Below are 19,937 nucleotides of genomic sequence, written 5' to 3'. Positions count from 1 at the left end.
TTTTTTGGAATTGATGTCATGCCCAAACATCTGTGAAACGCCAAGACAGGTTTTGTGGCAGCTGTATTTAACAAAGCTGTTAGTTTTGGGGGCTGGCTTGTATTCTGGGCAGTGGGCAAGGTGGAGCAGGGTGAACGTATTTGTACAAAGTGGTCCTCTACTTCTGATAAAGTTAGACCAAACACAGAGAATACAGTTGTCTGGAGGATAGAAGCTGTGAACGCACACAAAGATTTGCAGAGCTGAACTGTCACAACAATCTCTGATTTGAGTGTCTGTATCTCTGATTTGAGCACTCTGACTAGCCGCAAAGCCCATAATGAGTCCCTGGCCTCTTTCAAAAAGTGAAGCAGAACTGTGTAAGAAAAAACATGAAACCACTCCTGCATGTGCCCACTCCAGCAGCTTCGTGGCTGCTGGCGAAAGTAAAGAATACACAGATAAAGGAAAGGAGGAAAAAGTAGAATTGCTGCAATCTTTCCTTAACACAGCACTGCCTGTCACAGTGTGGATCACCTTGTACCTGCCGTGAAGAACAGCTGAAGGCTGCAAACACTACAACAATGAAGAGAATGAAATACCCTGACCTTATCAAGCATGTCATAGCACAGGTTAAAACCAATAAAATTCATGGGGCTTTGAAAAATTTTGTGCTTATTGTCCTTATCTCTGAGAGAACAGATAGAGGTTTGAAGAAGATCATTTGTGTCATAGCTCTCTGTGTCTCCTCCAGACAGATTAGGAAAAGCTCAGCTGCCTCAACTACTTAAATCAATGCCCAGGACTGCTCTTCGCAGGAGGTCTTCAGTAACTCTGCCTTAGGAGACCGTACCTACGAGGAATAAAACAGGCCTGGCTAGCAGCACCACACATGTCATGGCTAGCACTGGGAATGCTTCTTTTACTCTTCCTTATCAGCCTTTTACTGAGGCGATCGTTGGCAACAGTCAATATGAAGTGAATCTTTTGAACTGCAATTCTAGGAGTGATGCTGGGGGCAATATTTCTGCACATCTGTGAAAGGCAAAACAATGACTTGCTCTAGTGAAATGTCAAAGAACAGGAATGTTACGGGCAAAAAAAGGACAGTGATAAGTTATGTATCTTGCCTTCTGTACAGTAGTTCAGCATATGAGCTTTTGGTAACAGGTGTTACTAAGCTTTCGCCCACTTAAAGCACTGAAAGTGGTTTCAGGAGCACAGTTTTCATTCTGAGCAAATGCAACAGCAGTGCACTAAGCCGAATTTTATGTGTTCCCCCCTCCCCCAAGTTTATTTTGGGGTTTTTTTCCCAATAATTTCCCTGCATTTTGTAAGTCTAATTTGTAACCTTTCTGAGACTAGTAAGGATCTTCTATGATTTTTTTCTCAGAGTTTCTTATCACCAGACAGAACAGGAAATCTTGTTGTGGAAGCATCTAATCTCAAAAATTTCCTTTTCTGGAAGGATATACTTCTCCAACCAGACTATATAGGGACCATCAAGGCCTTGTCTGAGGAGACTGTGAAAAAATACCTGATTATTACACTCAAGTTTTTGTATTGCATCAGCCACTGAAATGCAATTGTGGCTTGATTCAGAGTGACATGTTTAATGAAAAAGAATTTTAAAACCAAGTGTGTCTTTAGATCCTGCAAGAGAGTATTCAACACCAGTCTTGAATAATTCATGGAGTCATTTAGATAATACACGCATAGTAATAATCCTGCATTTGAATGAAGACATATTTCATGTCCTCTTAGAGGAGACAAGTGCTGACTGATAGAAACAGAACTTGATTGAACGTGGCTTCAGATTAAGCTGGAGTTTCAAAATCTCACCTTGTTGTCTTCATTCATCCTTCCTCTGTACAGCTCTAACGTGGAGGTAGAGAAAGACCTTGTGGTCACCAAGAGGATGGAAACACAAGATTGACAGAGTGAGGCTGAAACAGTTATGACCTGAGGGAGTAATATTGATGTAACGGTTGCTTATAAGCAAGGGAAGTAGGTAGTACTTGCTTCAGAATAATGGTGGAGCATCTGAAGTTCAGTATATCAAACATTAAGTACTTGAGGTAAAAGAGAGCAGACTACTAGACATCCAGAGAGCAAACTACTATGCAGTTTATAGTATTCTGTATTTTTAATTTTATTCTTATGCTTCAGATATTCAGGCAAATGCTTGTTTGGTTCCTTCAAGATGCATAATAAAAACAGAATAATGTGTGGTTTGTTGCCTTAGAACCTCAAAGGTGTGTGTTAAACTTACCTAAATGATTCTGTGTGTCAGTGCCTAGGTTCAATTTAAGGCATTTGCAAAACTTACACAACTTTTTTGCAATTATGCTTGCTGACAGTGTTCAATTAACATTTAAGTTGACTGTATTTTGTTTTGATTTGACCCTACGTGATGAAAATTTGCAAAGAGCAAAGCACAAGCATTTCAGTCAAGCTCTGCGGAAAACTCTGACTGCTTTGCTACATGTATGCAAAAGAACTCAGCCCAGAAAAGGAAATAAAAACCTAACACTTGGGAACACACTAGCACTCTTGCAGACTGGGGAAGTCTATGGGCACCTCTTTTCAGCAGCCCAGGCTAGCTGGACAGAAGAATGGCTCCCAGCTGCATCTGGTCCCTGTGGGACAATGCAGTGACCTGGCACCGTTACTGGACATTTCACTTGGCCCCCCAGTGTTGTCAGCTTGTTCGCCAGGTGGTTTTTTGTGCACGGATAGTCCAGTATGCGTTGGTGGATTTGTAATTATTCCCCCCTTCTCCACGGCAGAACTGGAGATTGATAGGAAATACTGATGCTACGACCTGCTGGCTTACCCACTTCACCCTGATATCCCACTAGTGCACAGGTCTGGTAGGACAGCGTGCAGGGTATCTGATAGCCTTCTCGGTTTGGTTGAAGTACGTCACATAGTGCAGCTGCTATCCCACACCTTTGAGCAGGATGGAAGGAGAAAACCATTGCATCCAAGTCTAGTCTTAGCTAAAGTACAAGATAAAGTAATGGCTTCAGAGTTTCCTTTATGGGTCTTGCTAAAGCTGCAGACCTTTTGTGGCACATTCGAGGATAAGTTTCAGCTCTTAAGGTCTCCAACGGCTCTTTGTCCATAAAACACTCACTGAAGAAAATCTACTGAAGGTGTAACAGGCTGTAGGTGAGCCTATTAGTATATGTGAGTGCACAAATAGAAAAAAAACTGCCAGGACTGTCCTGTGTCCATGCCAAGACTTCCTTCAGGCACAGCAAACTTCCCCTTGGTTCCAGCCCCTCAGTAAAGGGCTAGCTCCTTTCTGCTGCCTGGATGTGGCAGGTGTAGATGGAGCAGTATTGGACCTCTCATAGGCATGTCCTGTTTCACCTGTCCTAGTGGAAGGATAAGTCAGGGTCTGTCTACAGCGTTTCAAAGGTGTTTGCCATCAGTGGAGTTTTCTACACTGTGTTCTGCATCTGCTCCTGTGCTATGTAATCCTGAGGAAATCAAGGCATTTTGACCCCTTGGTCTAAAGCGCTCTTAGTTCTGACTCAATTAATCTGTAAGTAATAAAGCAAATGCAGAAAATTAACTTGTAAAGGTCCGGGTGGTTAAACAGCACCTCTGAGCTTGGTGTGAGTGGAGGCTGGAGCAGATCACTGTGGCATTAAAGGGGATTGCCAGCCAGTCTCCTCAAGACAGCAAGCAAATGCAGAAAATTAACTTGTAAAGGTCCGGGTGGTTAAACAGCACCTCTGAGCTTGGTGTGAGTGGAGGCTGGAGCAGATCACTGTGGCATTAAAGGGGATTGCCAGCCAGGCTCCTCAAGACAGCCACTGAGATGGATGTGTCATTCTTCTCCCCTCCCTCTCCCAAGTGTGTAAGGTCACAGTGTCAGGACACGAGAAAGGATGATCCCCTTTTTCAAACTCTATGCTGAGCTCAGGAGCTGCGGGATTTCAGTGAGGAGAAGAGATGAGTGTTGCATACACCTCCCCTCAGCCCTTTGTGCTCAAGTTTGCCTCTCAGCAGCACGCAGAATCACAAATGTGTAGTTCTTGCTCTTTTGCCTGCCTTAAAGCTCAGCTTTAACTGTGCTCTCTTCCTTGCCACAGGGACTCTGCAGTTTCCAACAATAAGACTCCACACAACAGCTCCATCAGCCACATTGAATCTGTCCTTCAGCAGCTCGACGAGGCCCAGGTACAGATGGAAGAGCTCTTCCATGAGAGAAAGATTAAGCTAGACATTTTCCTTCAGCTCCGGATTTTTGAACAGTACACCATTGAGGTAAGAGCTGGCTATGTGATCTGAGGAAGGTAGAGCTGTGGGAGAGGGAGTAGATGTAAACATACTCTCCTAGGTTACTTCTGGGGTGGTTTGATAGTGGTCAGCTGTCCAGTGGGGAGAAGTTAAAACCAGTTTTTAAATTTGGCATGTTGAAGGTTAAAATATGCTGTAGGCTATACTGCTGCAATGCACAGAAATAGATTTGTGTCTGCCTAACTGAGAAACTGCCTGCATGGCAGAGGAGCTTTATAAGATGCCCCTCTTAGAACTCTATTGACAGCAAACACTCAGGGGTTTGAGAGTTCTCTCTTCAGGTACAAACAGATGCATACAATCAGATACATGCTTGGCTTTAAACCACCAAGTGAAAAAGCATGTTATGCCTGAAAGGTAAGGATATTTAAAATCTGGGCTTTTTAAGCATCATGCTGGATTTATCTAAAAAAAGAAAGGAAAAAAAATATGGGGAAGTTAAAGTATATGTTTATGTCCTTGTGCAAAAAATGGTGTTTCGGCTCTGTTTTGTACTTCGGTTTTGAAATCAAAAGCACTGGATGGAAAACTCATCAAAACATTAATAATTGAGGTATTCTTCGACAGAGAAACTTTAAAGAGACTCCGGCCAACCAGCCGATCTCCTTAACTACTGCTGTGACAGGACGAGATGCAAAAAGAATGTGTACATTAACTTGTGTGCCAAATCCATGTGTCAGCACTTCTGTCCCTTCTGGGATGGGAGTTCCTCCTGCCGTACCCCACTAGTGCTTGTTGCCTTTGTGAACCACCTTTAAGTGTTCTATGATGACAAATTTCTGAGGGTATTTTTGTAAATCTATAGTCATTCTCAAGGTGGGTACTGGTAATTAATTTTAGCCTTAGAAATCTGTGTTATAGTTTAAGTGTTTATGTATTTCATATCCAATAACGTACTTTGCCCTAAGAATGCAACATTCAAAATTCAGAAGCCTGCAGTGACTGTAGTATCTGCTATGTTTAAGTAGAAGATATTTAGATACAATGGTGTGGCAAGTGTTGAATAATGGAAACTTTAAAGATATAAGTGTGGTGTGAATGCACATACTTATACATACCTATAAAGGTATCTGTGCTTTCAAAAATGAAGGAGAAAAAAAAAGAAAAACAATATGAGCTTCTGGAACACCCAAATATGTCTGTAGACAGTATATGGTGAACCCATGAGTCATTCATTAAGATCTCAGCCTAGTTCACTGCAAATTTTGGGTCTGAACCTAGAATTACGTCATTTTAAGATCTTAAAAAAATATTGTCATTTTCAAATTCTTTTTTTTTTTTTTTGCTTATAATCTTTCAATCAAAGATCTCAAAGGTCATTAACACCATGGGTTGTTTTACTGATGGGGCAACCAAGGCACCAGGAGATGATGTGACTTATCCCAGTCCCCTTGATACGGGGTGCCAGAGATGGAAATACTGTGTGGACCCACCCCTCTGTTTTGTTTCTGCATGAATCCTCCTCCTGTGTATCCACAGGCACATCTGGAGTGGCCGTGATACATTAAGAAGTTTAAAATTGGAAAGGTGCTTCAGAGTCTTCTAAAATCAGATGAGCTCGAAAGGATTTTAAAGAAAATCACCACATAGTTGTCACTGTAGATTTCCTATTTTTTATCATAAGAATATCTGAATTCCCTTTGCAAGATTAATATTACAAGGAAATCAGAACATGTTTCATAGGGAGTCTATGGGCAGATGATTTTATTATAGAAAGCTCCCTCCTGAAAAATATTTTTTATTTTAGAATAATTATGACAATTAATCTATAACTGAACACACAATGAAAAATATATATTCAGGTCATTATCTTAAATTTTATAAGCACATTTAGTGCTTAAGCCAAAGAAGCAGTTTGATGGGTAATAAAAAGAAAGGCAATCTGAAGTAAAATATTAAATGACAGGTTTGCTATGCATTTCAAACAACAGCTGAATTGGCTCAAATTGACACAGTAGTGATCCTCAGAAAGCAGATTGCCATCGGTTGCCTCAGCCATATAATAAAGGTTCCAAGCCAGTAGGAAACTGTTACCAAAATCATCAAAGTTATCTCATGCCATTGTTGAGGAGCAAAAAGATTTTCTCATCACCGTAATTAAAAAGCATGTAGGGTTGACTGTTCCAAGCTTTTAAGGGGAAAAGATGAAATTTGAAACAGGAAATGAAGAATTTTTTCCACTAAAGACAAGTAGCTTGAGCCATGACTCGAAATGTATTTAGGTTTTAATTTTCTGTAATAGCCCAGATCCTGCATAGATTAAGAACAGTGTAATAATGCGTACCAATGTGATTGTCAAGTGAATTTCTCCTAGTTGAGTCGAGATAAGCCCCCTCCCATCTGTCTGAAGAGCACATCCCTAACGAACCCCCTCTACCTGCTGCAGCCATGGTAATCTCTCTCCTTCCTGCACTCGCATAAACCATCTGCAGCCCCCTCCCAAACCATCTGCTTCTGTCTCGTCAAGCAGCGAGTTTCCCATTTCCCCCCACTAGGTGTGTGTTCGCTTCCTCAGTTCTCAGAGATTCCCTGGATCACAAGGACCTTACGATGAGGAGCCTTCCCTGGGAGCTCTGGTGAGAGGAGAAACGTGCATCTCACTTATAGAAGCCAGAGGGATGCAGCTGTGGGAGCCCATCTGCTTCCAGCAGCTTTAGGGAAGGCTGCGCATTAGAGCTTAGGCTCGGAGAAGAATTACATCTCATATTGTCTCTTTCTACCCGGTTTTGGTACCGAGTATTTTTGATTCTGTTAATTTCCCCTGCCACCCTCTTTCTCTCGCTCTCTCTCTCTCTCTCTCTCTCTCTCTCTCTCTCTCTCTCTCTCTCTCTCTCTCTCTCTCTCTCCTTTCTAATTGATGATGCAAACTGGAAATACCAGGAATTTTTCAAACTCACGAATGGCAGTTGATTGGCCTTTGGTTTTATTTAGGAAGTGTCTGACTGTCATTTGTTCTTTGAAACTTTCCTGCTTTTGCTGCTCAGAGACTGAAATCGGTGCCACAGATCACATAACTCTTTCCTTTGGCATTCCTTCCCAAACTGCACCCTTCTGCTTTGTAGCCCTCCTGGTTTTGGAGCTGTTCCATAATCTCTTCTTGACAGAGGTTTGGAGCCCAGACCAACGTCAGAATTAAGGGTTACTGCACGAGCAACACTTACTGCCATTTATTTAGGCATCATTGGACCTTTTCTTGAACTTCATGAAATCTGCCAATTGTTGTGACATTTTGTCTTCAGGAAAAGTATTTTACATAAAGAGAAGCTGCCTGCCTATTTCTCTGGCAGGGCAGACCTGCTGTGTTCCTTCAGGACTCCTAAGCCACACGGGCAGTTTTTGTGTGTACTCAAGTGAAGGCAGGTTTGGCAGATCCAGGTTCGGGTACAAACCCACAGGCACATAGCACATGCTGCCTGGTCTTTCTTGCCTTAACCCCGTTATAGTGACTGATACTTACATACTTGGTTCTTGGAGTGAATTATGAAATCCAAACTATGACACCACCTGGAAAAAGACGTAACAGAAACCTGAGAGAGCTTGGCTATCCCTCTGGGAGGCTCTTCTGCCTTAGCTTTTAGAACCATTAAATGACAACCCATTCTTTACTTAGGAAACCTGTCTGACTGTGATGCCTGGTATGTTTTATTCGTGTACCAAGTCATTGCGCATTTCGAGAGAAGGTGGGATCATTAGGATTATGTGATTGGCCTTTCTATAGGATACAGACTTCAGCTGAGTTCATGCAGCCAGCCAAGTAACTCAGGAGATTTCACGCAACGTGAATGTGGTAGCTGATCCACTACGAGGAAATAGAGTGGAAGACTCCAGGGACCATAGCTGTCAGGCGTTAGCAGCAGTGGTGGCACCACAATGAGCACATTGATAGATATGAAGCACGGTCTTATTCCAGAGTTATATCCTAAGTAAAACCTGACAAATATGTTTTGTCCCTTGCTTCAGAGATAGTCATTTAAAAGCTTATTCACCATTATTTGAACTAGCATTTGCTAATGTACGGTGAAATGCTGAGTGACGCATAAGAAACGAATGGTAAAATGCACGGAGTTGCAACCCCTAACAAAATTACTGCCACCCATAGTGTTCCTGCATATTTGTTTCCTTATATCTTTTGCAGAGAGGTGATCAAATTTGCCTCTTGGCCTCTGTAAAGCTCTGTGACTGGTAAGAGGAGTGAACTCAGCCAATACCTGTCTGGCAACTGTTGTTGGTTACTGCCAAAAGCACTTCTCTCTCCCTTTCCCAGAGCTGCCCACCTCCTTCCCTTGCGTGTGTCGTTTTGTTTCCTGCAATGCACTCGGAGCTGCGCGATGCTAGACAGAGCCTGTGTGCTGCGGTCGTAGAGCAACACACATCCTAGGCCAGGATATAGTCCTGGAAGGGATTATGGGGGCTCCCACAGTACAGTATAAATTTGATCTCCTATGCTGTTTGTTACCTTTCAAAAAGCCCCATGAGCACTAAAATCTTCACCTGCTGGATGTCTGATTTTCCACTGTTCAGTCCCTTGGGCTCCATTTCACCTGCTAATTAAATTTTTCAGCCTTGATTTCACTTGTTGGCTCTTCTGGCTGTTCTCATCCATCCCTGAGCATGACTATAGAAGGGATCAGGAGCCAGCTTTCACAGTAGTTTGCTTCACTGTTATTTACAACTCACTTGCGTTTCCCATTCCAGGTTTATAACATTAGCAGAATCTTTCAAGTGAATTAGCTGCCTAAGTGAAGGTACAAGATGTTCTATAGTCCCTCCCTGACTTACAGCTGACACTCAGATGTGAGCTGCTCTATTAGAGATGAGAGTTACAGAGACACATTTGAAAGAAAGGGAACAGTAAGAAAAATTTCAGCCTCTTCTGTTCATAAGGTGGAATCCTCTAATGTCTCATGCTTAGTGAGCTTTTGATTTTCTTTTCCATACATATCTAGTTTTCAAACTGCACAGCGCTTCATTTTAAGAAATGGCAAGCACTAGGCTGACCTGGCACCCTGTCTTTTGGAGCTGAATTCCCTTGTTTCTTTTGATATTTTTGGGATTCGGGAACAAAAAGCACCAGAGCAGAATCATCACTGTGACAGCCTCTTCACGCTCCAGTGGCCCAGGTACCCGCTAAGCCAGTGTGGCATCTCTGTCGTCAAAAAAATGGGTGACAGTATTGTCATATTGCACAGTGTCAGCCCAAACTGAGGCCTGAGGAGGAAGAACAGCAAACTTTCTGCTTCCATGATCTACGGAAGTGACAGTTTCATTCACCCTTTCCTACCTCCATCTCCTCTACCATCTACCCTCAGTATATGGTAGTACCTGCAGAATACTAAGTCTGCCCATAGATCCACTGATGCTGTCACATCCAGTTCTCTGCTCTTCCAGCCTGCTCTGAACACTGGAGCAGAGCCAAGTGCTGTTGCCTCGGGCATCCCTAGTGATCAATCTCGAGTGCCTTAGGGATGAGTTTCTCCTGTCCAGCCTCATCCTCATGCTCTACCCACTCTTCTTGCCTTTGCCCCTCCGCCTACTCGCACCATCATTTCTCTTGCAACCTGCCTCCTACATTCTCTTTTCTTCCCAAGCGTCTTTACTCTTTCTCAGATCCCTCTCGTGAGCCCACTCTTTTTGTGTTGATAGCTTCTGCTTCCAGGGTAGAACTTTCTTTCCCTCCTCCTCAGATGCCCTTCCTCAGCCCATACTTAAAAATATCAGCCTCTATGTGATTCATTCGCCATATAACATTTATTTTCTTTTCCTTCATTTCTCATTTCCCCACTCCACCTCCTTCAGCTGGCAAACAGTTCTTTCTGGTTGGCATTAAACAAGACGACTTGAGGTGTCAGATGCTGAACTGAGGCCAAGCAAGCAGCATTCAAGGCTCAGCAGCACCATTTTGTAGAAAAGGTCAGCAGCAGCATTAAGAAAAAAAAAGACCCTTAAGATTTAGATATGAAATGACTGCAGATATGCAGTTGCCTGCACAGCTGCTGCTGCAGCTTGGGTAGGCTCTTTGGCCTCACTCACACGCAGGCTGTAGTGTAGGCAGGAGATGACTGGACTGCTACTGTTGTTATCACTGCCATTACCTTTCACCTGCGTACCTCTGCTCTAGACCTCTGCTCTTTCCCAGGATTGAAGGTGAACATGTCTCTCTCCCCCTTCAGTCGTGTTATCTGCTGGTGTTGCACCATGATAAATCCAGGATGCAGTAAATGCAGCAGCGTTGCAGCAGTGGGAATTCAGGTATATTAAGTTGCTGCTTTAGGGAGATTCCTGCCTAAAGGGTATGTGGTCTAGACTGTGATCACTGTGTTGTGCATGAAAACCAGGCCTTGCTGACGTAGTCTGGGTATCTATTACTGCCTTGTAATCGTAGCATGGAGCTCTTGTGCTGCCTCCGCTGCTCTGATAAGGATATCTCCCTATCTGCTTCAATAGTGGGCTGGGTTCACTGCCAGCATTAGTTCCCCTCCTGTTATCATGGCAGCAGGTGAAGAATGAAGAAATGTTCTTTCGGGGCTCATGGTCAATCAATATCTTTGTCGTGTCTTTCTCTCTCATTAGTTCTCTGGGGTCACTTGACTTTCCTTTAGTGATAGGGAGCTGTTTCTTGGCCGCCAACCTTACATGGCCTGCAAGGAGGGAGTACAGCTCCTTCCAAGGAGTCAGCCGGAGCATGGCTGGCAATGGGGCATGTGTGCAGCTTTCCACGGAACAGCATGGGCACCTGGGGATAAGCTGCAGCTTTTGCTAATGCAGACCTTGGCACTGCTTCTGATGCTGCTCTCGCAATCCTTCTGCTTTGGTACGATTTCTCTCTCATGCCACAGCAGAACGGAGCAGAGCTCAGGGATTCTCTTACAGCAGGGCTCCTCTTAGGGCATGTGAGGGATGCTAGGGTCTATTTAGAATCACAAATACTGGGAAGTAAAGTGAATAAACATAAAAAGTGCTGTCAGTTCTTCCCACCAAAAATCTAGCAGATGAACAGAGTAAACTCTAATCAGCCATTCTTCTGGGTCAAAAGGGACTTAAACAATTTCATGGCCAAGTGATCCTCATTTATAAGACAATTCCTGACACAGGCCCAGAGCAATTACCACAGCTTAGGAGGTAAGACACTTTTGTCTGATGCAGTCCAAGTTTCATCATAGATGTCAATGCCTGACCCATCTGTGAAAGCATCCAAAAGTCCTTTTTTAGACTTGAAAAATATACGTCTGTAGTTAACAGAGCTGCCTAATTACTGCTTCTTCCTGAAGGAAAAAAAATCCTTTTTCCGATACCCAAGTCAGACTCTGGGGCTGTTTCCATATGGTCCAGTTCAAAGTACAGAAGATGCTGGGATTTCGAGGCATTGGCTGTACAGGCAGAAGAGGAAATATCTTAATGAGATATGCAAAGCAGCATGGTCTCTGGAATAGGGCACCAGATTGGGAGTCAGGAAACCCGGGCTGTTATCGCAGCTCTGCTATTGCTTCTTTGCCTTCGTGTGCTTCACATTCCCTTCTAGCCATCTGCTTGTCTCAGTTATTCAGAGCAATGTACCCAACCTTCCTGGACACACTTTGCCTGAGAAAATTGTTGGATTTCCCCCTCTCGCTGTGCCTGACTCCTTCCCCTCTTCCCCTAAACCAGCACATGGGCTGATTGTCACTCCTTCATCACCCTCCACTTGGAGGCAACTTCCTTCCTTCTCTCCTCCACTGGTGGCTATGCTCCTGGCTCTGGGCTAATAAGCCCTGCTGGACCCATCCAGAGCCACGCAGGTGCAGTCCTAGCCTCTGTTCCCGGTAATGTGCAGGCCTGAAGGGTGCACTCATCGCTTGCAGTGAGCGTGGGAAAAGCCCTTCCTGGATCTTCATTCGCGAAGCCAAACCATGATGATGATGTCATGGAGCACCACAGGCTGGCCTTGCATCCCACGTTGTTCATCAGTTTGTGTCCTGACTGCCTGTACTGTCCTTTGCTCCTTAGTTGGAACCATCCATTTGAACTGGGTAGTGTGGTTACTGGAGCATAAACCCTTCAGTGCCCTGCAATGGCTTATAGGACAGGTCGGTAGTTAGGAGCAGCTCCTCCTGTGTGGGGAGCCTGGTGGAAGCTAGTTGCTTACACAAGCATGAGAGGCATTGTTTGCCTGGGAGGCACTCCTTCTCTTGAGTGTTTCTAGATGCCTCTCTGCTACAGCTCTGCCTTGGACTCTCAGACCTAAGGAACAAAAAGCAGCACAGTGGGGAACAGCTATTTCCCCGCTCTCCAGTGGAAATTACTGTAGATTTAATGATAAAAACAATGCTGATCAGGGTCCCTTCCACAGCCAAGTGGAAAGCTACTAAGAGAGGTTTCCCCAGCGAGTTTTGTAGAAGTGTTGGATCTCAGCATGCTTGTGGAAACACTCATTGATTCCTTCATATGCCCATCATCAACTCCTCTGACAGTTCAGCCCTCTGAAAGACTGACATTTCCTGTCCTGGAGTTGGTGTCCATAGACATAAAAGGGATGGAGAGATTTTGTTTTGATCAGGATCCCCTAATTGTAGCATCATGCCTGTCAGACCAAACCAATCTAACTCATTCTGTGATTGCTTTAATCCTTTCTATTCTTGTCACTTAAAAATGCTTTAAGATATCTTCCTGGGTGCCCATGCATGAGAATGTTCACAGGAAATTGGGAAATACTTTGTGAATCCTTGCAAAATTTCAAATACTTATGTTTTAGCAGCCTGGCAAGCAGTGCAATGAATTCCATCAGACAGAGTTTTTAATAGCTCACAAAAAATAAATTCTTCTGATTTGCTTATGTCACGTGTCTGTCCATTAAAAAAAAGCAGAAGGGGCTTTGCCATGAACTTTAAATCTTATTGTCATGGCTGTAGGAACCTGTGCTTACTCTAAATTCATTCTGTTGTTTGTAGTTTAAAAAAAGGGTCTAGACCACCTCTGTTCTGATTACTGTTAGCTAAAGATCTGTCTCCTGCATCTACTTCGAGCATTTCTCCATAACTGTAAAATCTGCCGATAAGCCTCCATAGTCTAGGGACTTTAGCTATGATATACGGATTAATCAGAGGCTGCTGGATTCAGGAACGGGGCCAACGAGACCATGGGGAAAGCTGTTATTTAGAGGTAATTGAGTGGAATGGGCAATGGAACAAGCCGAAGAAAAGTAGAAGCCCCTCAGGATATCCCCGCTCTGCCTCTCACCCTGCAGCTGAGGTCCCTCAGTTCTGAGTTCTTCGTTAAGTAAATCAGTTTTTCCACTTCTTTCAAAAAAGAGCCTAAAAACTGGTTTTTTCCCCTTCTGGGAAGGGGAAAAAAGTGCCCTCCCATCCGTTCTCAGCCCTTCTCGCATTAGGGCCGGGCCATTTGGGTTGCCTTCCTCTGCCTGCTTTGGATATAATGTATGTTTCCGGAAAGGAAAACTGGATAGAGAGGTTTGAATCTTGACTACTTCAGAAGTTAAACTCCGCACTGCACGCAGGTGCTGAAGAGCACTTTTAGTGAGAAACAGCGGAACTTTCACTTCAGTGTAATGGGCACAAGTGGGAATTTAGATACCTGGTTTTATCTGTCCTGAAACTAGCTGTGAGGAATTGAGCTATGAGTCAGAATCAAGGCATTTCTTTAATAATTTTTAATTACTTTTGAAAAATGTGTTCTGCATGGTACTGTCCTATCTGTTCCCAAGTCCACTGAAGACAACAGAAAGACCATTCTAAAAGACCAAGTCCCTGCAAGCGCAGCATTGACTCATTGTGCCACTGCAGTCAGCGCTGGCGGGGGGTAACGACAAACTCGTGATGAAACGTTTAGTCTCACAAAGTATTTTCTATGAACAGTGAGTACATACTAGTCACAATACATACAGTCAATACTGATAATTCTCAAAACGTTATTTGTCAATCTTTTAGGGCTGAAATAGAAGCAGCTTCTAATTTCCATTCTATGGAGGTAAAATAAATAATATTTCCCTCTGTGATACGTAACGTACAGTGTGTTGCAGAATGTTTTCAGAAACATTCAGGCCATTTTGGGATTATGTGGTCACAGGTGTTAGAAATTGTTCTGCAATTCTTTAAGTGTTACCTCTGCATTGAAATTCAAATTTATTCAGAAGTATTATCTCTACCTGCCATGTGACTATAGCGGGTCTTCTCTTACAGTGCCCTTTGAATGTGTGAGGGGGAAAAGAAGGTGTCAGATCTCTTCTTGGACTGACAGCCTTGTCACGGGTGCTCACCTAAGCAAAGTATTAAGCATGACCATTAAGTGGGCAGGATCCAGAGTGTGCTGAGGGTGTAGTCTGCAGATTTCTGAATCAAAATATGGAGTACTTTTGTGATCCAGCTGTAGTTTGAGAGTCAGATTTTTCATTGATCTTGAGCGAATACACTGTCTGTCTTCTGCCCATAAGGTTACAGCAGAGTTAGATGCCTGGAATGAAGATCTGCTGAGACAAATGAATGATTTCAATACCGAAGACCTCACACTGGCTGAGCAGCGTTTGCAGCGTCACACTGAGCGGAAGTTGGCCATGAACAACATGACCTTTGAAGTCATCCAGCAAGGGCAAGATTTACACCAGTATATCATGGAGGTCCAGGCTTCAGGTGAGCAGAACAGTTTGAGCTCTATTTCACATGAGAAAAAACCAAAACCCAGGAAAAACCCAAAGCCCCCAAAATGCCTATCAAGCAGAAATACCCCAATACTTACCAAATACGTCAGCTTACAACGTAAGTGTGGGCATACCTGTCTCTCCACTCCCAGAACTGTTCCACAAGCACTGGGAATCCTTTGATTCAGGATTATATGTCGAAAATTGCTATTTCTTTGAGACTGAAACTCATCAAGGAAATAAAGCTGACTTTCAGGTTTCATTCAGAGAGTTTTGCAGCTGCAGGGGGGAGTTCATGACCCAAAGCAGCTGGGAAGGGCAAGTCAGGTTACACTGGTAGGTCCTTGTCCTTGCACCAGCTCAGAACCAGGCACTGTAGGGAATCCGGAGTTACAGATACTGAGCTGGAGAGTCTGGATGAAATCTAAACTTGTTAACCTTTCTGCAAATAGGCTTTGCTGAGAAGCAAACTGATCTGATGTGCTGGCTCCATTTTGCACAGACTTGAGTACCTTTTTCCTGTGCCACATTTCAGGGGAGAGAGAGAGAGGAGTGAGGGGAGAAAGAAGATAGTTATCCAAGAGCTCTCCAGGAAAGAATACAAATATGAGAGCCTTGAAACCAGTCATGAAATGGAACTCTCTTTTTCCAGCCAGCTCTAATTGGAATTATTTTGTATAAAAAGGGAATATGATAAACCATACTGGACTTTTCAGTGTGCACTTGAAAGTTAAAGGCAGCAACTGGGGTATAAAAAAAAGAAAACCAAACATTTGGCATGTGCTCTTAAATGACAGACTTGATTCATGTTGATAAGGAGTCTGTCTGATGCTTTTATTCTGCTTCTCAGCAGTAGGATCCTATTTCTAAGGCATCCAGTGAATCAGGATTTTTATCCTTGCATTTGGAAAAGGAATATCATAATTCAGATTAATCACTGTGTATCATAGAAGTGTTTTAACCTTTTTTAATGTCTGGGAAAAGTGTAAAGAAAGAGCAATTCCTGTTCTCTCTCTCACAATCTGCACTTTCAAAAATAAAAGCATTTTATGGTTTTATTCTTTGGCAAATACTTTACCTCTAGGCACCCACCTTTAAAAAAATCTGGCAGTATTTAGCCTGATTTGGTAAGCTGCACCCAACAGAGTCTTAAGGACTGCTACAAGAGCATGTTGTGAACCAGACAATCCAGTGCACTGCGTGAACCATGTGTGCGAGTTCTACCCACGCTACGCCTGGTGCTACGCTTCAGCTCCCCTGCTTTCTGGGATAGAAAACATGTCCTAATACATCAGTTAAGATGCTTGTTTGGTTTGTTTTGGGGGTTTTTTTCCCATTCTGGAAGAATCTTTATATGAGTAAGAACCCATGTGAGGCAAAGAATATGACCCAGAACAGAGCACAGTCGGGAGTCTTGGTGACTGATTTTTTGGAAAAAAAAAAAAAAAATTCACTGTTTGTGAAGAAGTTAAAAACAGCTTCTTTTGGATTGCAGACAAAAGATTAGCAATTAAATGAAGTGACTTCTAAGATGTTTTTGTAAGATTATCTAAGATCACTTTCTATGAAGCCAACCCAATAAAAATCCATTGCTCCCAAAGGCAAGGAAGCAGAAGCCTTGTGGGGCTGTAGCGTGACTGTAGTTAATCAAAGGTAATGGTCACGTCAGCCATGCACAGAATGCTAAATGCCAGGAGAATGGCAAAATAAGGCAGGGAGATTGCTCTTGGGAGCCTACTGTTTCTTATTTCAATAAAGGACAGTTACACTTCATAAAAAATTCATTGAATTTTATTCCCACTTCCTGAATCCTATATTGTAGTCGTTCAGTGCATAAGTTAGGGGAAGATTGTTCTTACTGCCAGAGCTGCAAACTTGCAGAGCTTCTGGGAAATCAGCTGCTTTTGCCACTTCCTATTGTCCAGTGTCACCACCACCACAGTCAAAACTCAGCTGCAGGCACAGAAGATAAAGCCAGAAAAGATGTGATTTTTTTCAGGGACATTCTCCCTAACCAGTCACTATTAATGGACCAAGTTTCTTCCCTTCTCTGTAATTCTCTTTGAGCTTTATTCTTTTTATCATGTCACACAGGAAGCTGATTCAATTTTGATCACTCTGGCGCTTGGCTTGGAGATCTTTAAGCTAGTAAGTCTGTCAGATACAATTACATCCCGTTTTTTTCAGGCGTGATGCCTTTTTCACTTGGAAATCTTGTGCAGGTAGAAGAAGAAGGTTTTAGGCATTCCCCCGTGATTTTTGCATGTCCAATGCAGATTTGGAGCAGTGATTCTTACCAGGCTGTGGAGTGTCTGGAAATCCTTGTGCACATTGTCGTGGTGGTAACAATAAATGGAGTGATCCCATGAGGCATCGTATCAGCCTCTGTGCAGATATTCAGGGCATCTGTGCACACAAGGCATTTGTGCAAGTCCAGTCTTTCACAGCTCCACACAGCTCACGGTTCTGTTCCTGTGATTCCTTCCACTACCCCAGGACACGTGGGTGAGCCTATCTTCTACTTTTCCAGTTTGGTTGTAGCTCTACTGCTCATAGCAAAGCTAAATAGGTGGGCAAATATTCTTAAACTTTGGATGTTGATATTTGGATGCCTAACTTGATATGTTGAAGGGGCCTGCAGTGGCAGCTTGGACGTGTCTGAGAAATCTGTTTCCTATGGAAAGTTTAGGATCATAGTTATTTAAGGCCTTGACCTGAGCTGCAGTGATGACACACCCATATAATTCATTAGCATGCGCACCAGAGTCATTCTGCTTCTAGGTAGTAAAAGTAGTTGCGTTCTAATAGCTGATTAATTGATTGCACAAATTTATTTGATTGTTAAAGTCCATTTGCATTGTCAGTATCCCTCTCATAATGAGCAACACAGTTAGGAGTCACTCCTGGTTTGCAGGGCTACCTTTTCAGATCTTAGAAGCACTTTGTCTAAGTCAAGCCTGAAATACACTGCAAAACTGATGGTGGGGAAGTTTATACTGTCCCTTCCTGTTATCTGGAAAATGCAAAGCCCTTTTGTTTCCTGGTCACCAAGCTAACATCATTCACGTCTTCTCCCAGTTGCATTGGTTGAAAGGGAAATGCAAATCTATTTCATTGTGTTGATGATGTCATTTATAGTGAGTTATAACTATAGCTTATATTGCAGGGAAGAGGATAGTAAACTTTCCTTTCACAGGCTTCTTATGGTTGGTATCCTTGGTTCAGGCTAAGAAAAAGGTTCAAAACAGTTTCAAACCAGCTTTGTACAGGTCAAAAAACAACACCCTTTCCTTACATGGAGTAGTATGTTACACTGCACACAGCTCTGGTGTAATTACTGTATGGTTTGTGTCTTAGTACTCTGTAGTATTCTTTTGAAGATTTTCAGTTCGTTATCCAGCACCGGCTGAGACATTATAAGAAACTGGCAACCCAGTTTGGTCTATTAGAAAATCATCTATCCTCTTCTATCTGTCGAAACGCAATGTAAAGATAACACGTATGAAACTGTTCTGGAAACAAAGCTTTCTGTTTTGCAAACCAGTCTTTGAGAAGAATAAGTGCCCTCTCGCATGCACTGCGGAATAAATCTATCTGACATATGACAAGCAAGAAAGGGCAGATCATCCATCATAGGAGTGCAGGCTGCCCTTGGATAGTATCCCAGGCACTTCACTGGTGGCTGCTGATGGCTTGGCACAATCAAAAACATACCAGCTGAGCATGCAGGAAGGAAAACGGTGCATTTAATATCGAATAGGTGTGGTGAAGTCAAGCATACAAAAAGCCGGCATGTCCTGAGGATATAGAACCATATGCAGGCTAATTGTAGCAACAATGCCTGGTGTCTGGCAGCAGCAAAGAACTTCACTCCCAAGAATAGAAACATAAATTAAATTTCCAGTTCCAAATGGGAAGCCAGGGGCCATTCTGCTTTATTTGGTAATGAAAAAAACTGTTTTGTTTTGGCTGGGAAAGGGAATAAGCCAGTCACTTGCTTTCCCATGTGTTCTTTCTGATAGAACTAGAAACCGGGAGAAAGGGGATAGTCAGTCATGAGGTCGTGTATTATTTTGTGTACTGTCCTCTGTAGATACTGCTGTGAGAGAGAATGAAAGTCACAAGTCGCCGAGGAGGATAAAGGGGGAACAAAAGACATCTCTCTAAATGGGTTTTCAGAATAGTGTCCAAGCCTTTTATACAGCAGCTTCTAGTTAACACATTTCTTTTTTAATGCCCTATTATTCCATGAAATCAAATGGCTTTGCAGGGAAGTTAGTGTTTTGTCAGCATTACTGCAATCTGATTATATTAGATTCCTGATCCTCCCAGTATTGAGGCCAATGGCAAAATTCCAGTAGACCTCAATAATGGAAGAGTCAGGTCTTTGGTAGTTTATAATCACAGGGATTATGGTAACATGGGATTTCCTTGACACCAAACCTTCACAATCCCACTGGTAACATACCCAGCAATGCTAGCACACCGGTGTAATAAAGATGTGAAGCTCTACAGTGTATTTCATGTAACCACTAGACACGAGGCTCGTAGGGTCATAAGAAAATTTGGGGGTAGAAAGTGACTCAGGAGGTCTCTTATTTTAATGTCCTGATCAAATCAGGGCCAGCTGTGAAGTTGGAGCAGGTCAGTCAGGGGTTTATCCATTTCAAGCAGGATGTATGGGATGGGGAATGCGGTACTAAGCCACCTTTTCTCTCTGGTGTGTGAGGATTGGATGGAAGTCAGTCTGTGGAATAATTCTGAATGAGCCATATATTGGTTTAAACTAAATTTTTGTTAATGATCCTCTAAAGTGCCCAGATGGAGAAAAAAGTTTGCACTGTGAAGTTCCACACACTTGTAGCACTACTGTAGATCTGGTGACTAGAGTTTATTTCCTGTATTTCGCTTTTGTATTTTCTTCCTCATCTTTTGTCTCTTCCAAGTTCTTTTCAACCTGTATTCCTAAAGTGTAAGCTAAATGAACTACCGTAAGGAAAGGGGGGGGGGGGGGGGG

At 43.0% G+C, this 19,937-nt stretch overlaps 1 protein-coding gene across 1 annotated transcript in view; it reads left to right on the top strand.

Annotated features, from left to right (window-relative positions):
- Nucleotides 1–19,937, top strand: part of LOC104489303 (kalirin) — a gene marked incomplete at both ends in the record, with an annotated part of 114,549 nt that overhangs the window by 17,384 nt on the left and 77,228 nt on the right. The window contains 2 exons of the mRNA XM_010131449.1: nucleotides 4,086–4,260; nucleotides 14,717–14,912. Coding sequence (XP_010129751.1) covers nucleotides 4,086–4,260; nucleotides 14,717–14,912 — 371 coding nt within the window. The remainder of the gene's footprint in view (nucleotides 1–4,085; nucleotides 4,261–14,716; nucleotides 14,913–19,937) is intronic.

This window comes from Buceros rhinoceros, unplaced genomic scaffold (genome assembly GCF_000710305.1).
Source record: "Buceros rhinoceros silvestris isolate BGI_N320 unplaced genomic scaffold, ASM71030v1 scaffold6382, whole genome shotgun sequence".
NCBI lineage: Eukaryota > Metazoa > Chordata > Aves > Bucerotiformes > Bucerotidae > Buceros > Buceros rhinoceros.
The sequence above is the reverse complement of the archived record's forward strand: the minus strand, read 5'-3'. Positions and strand labels throughout refer to the sequence as shown.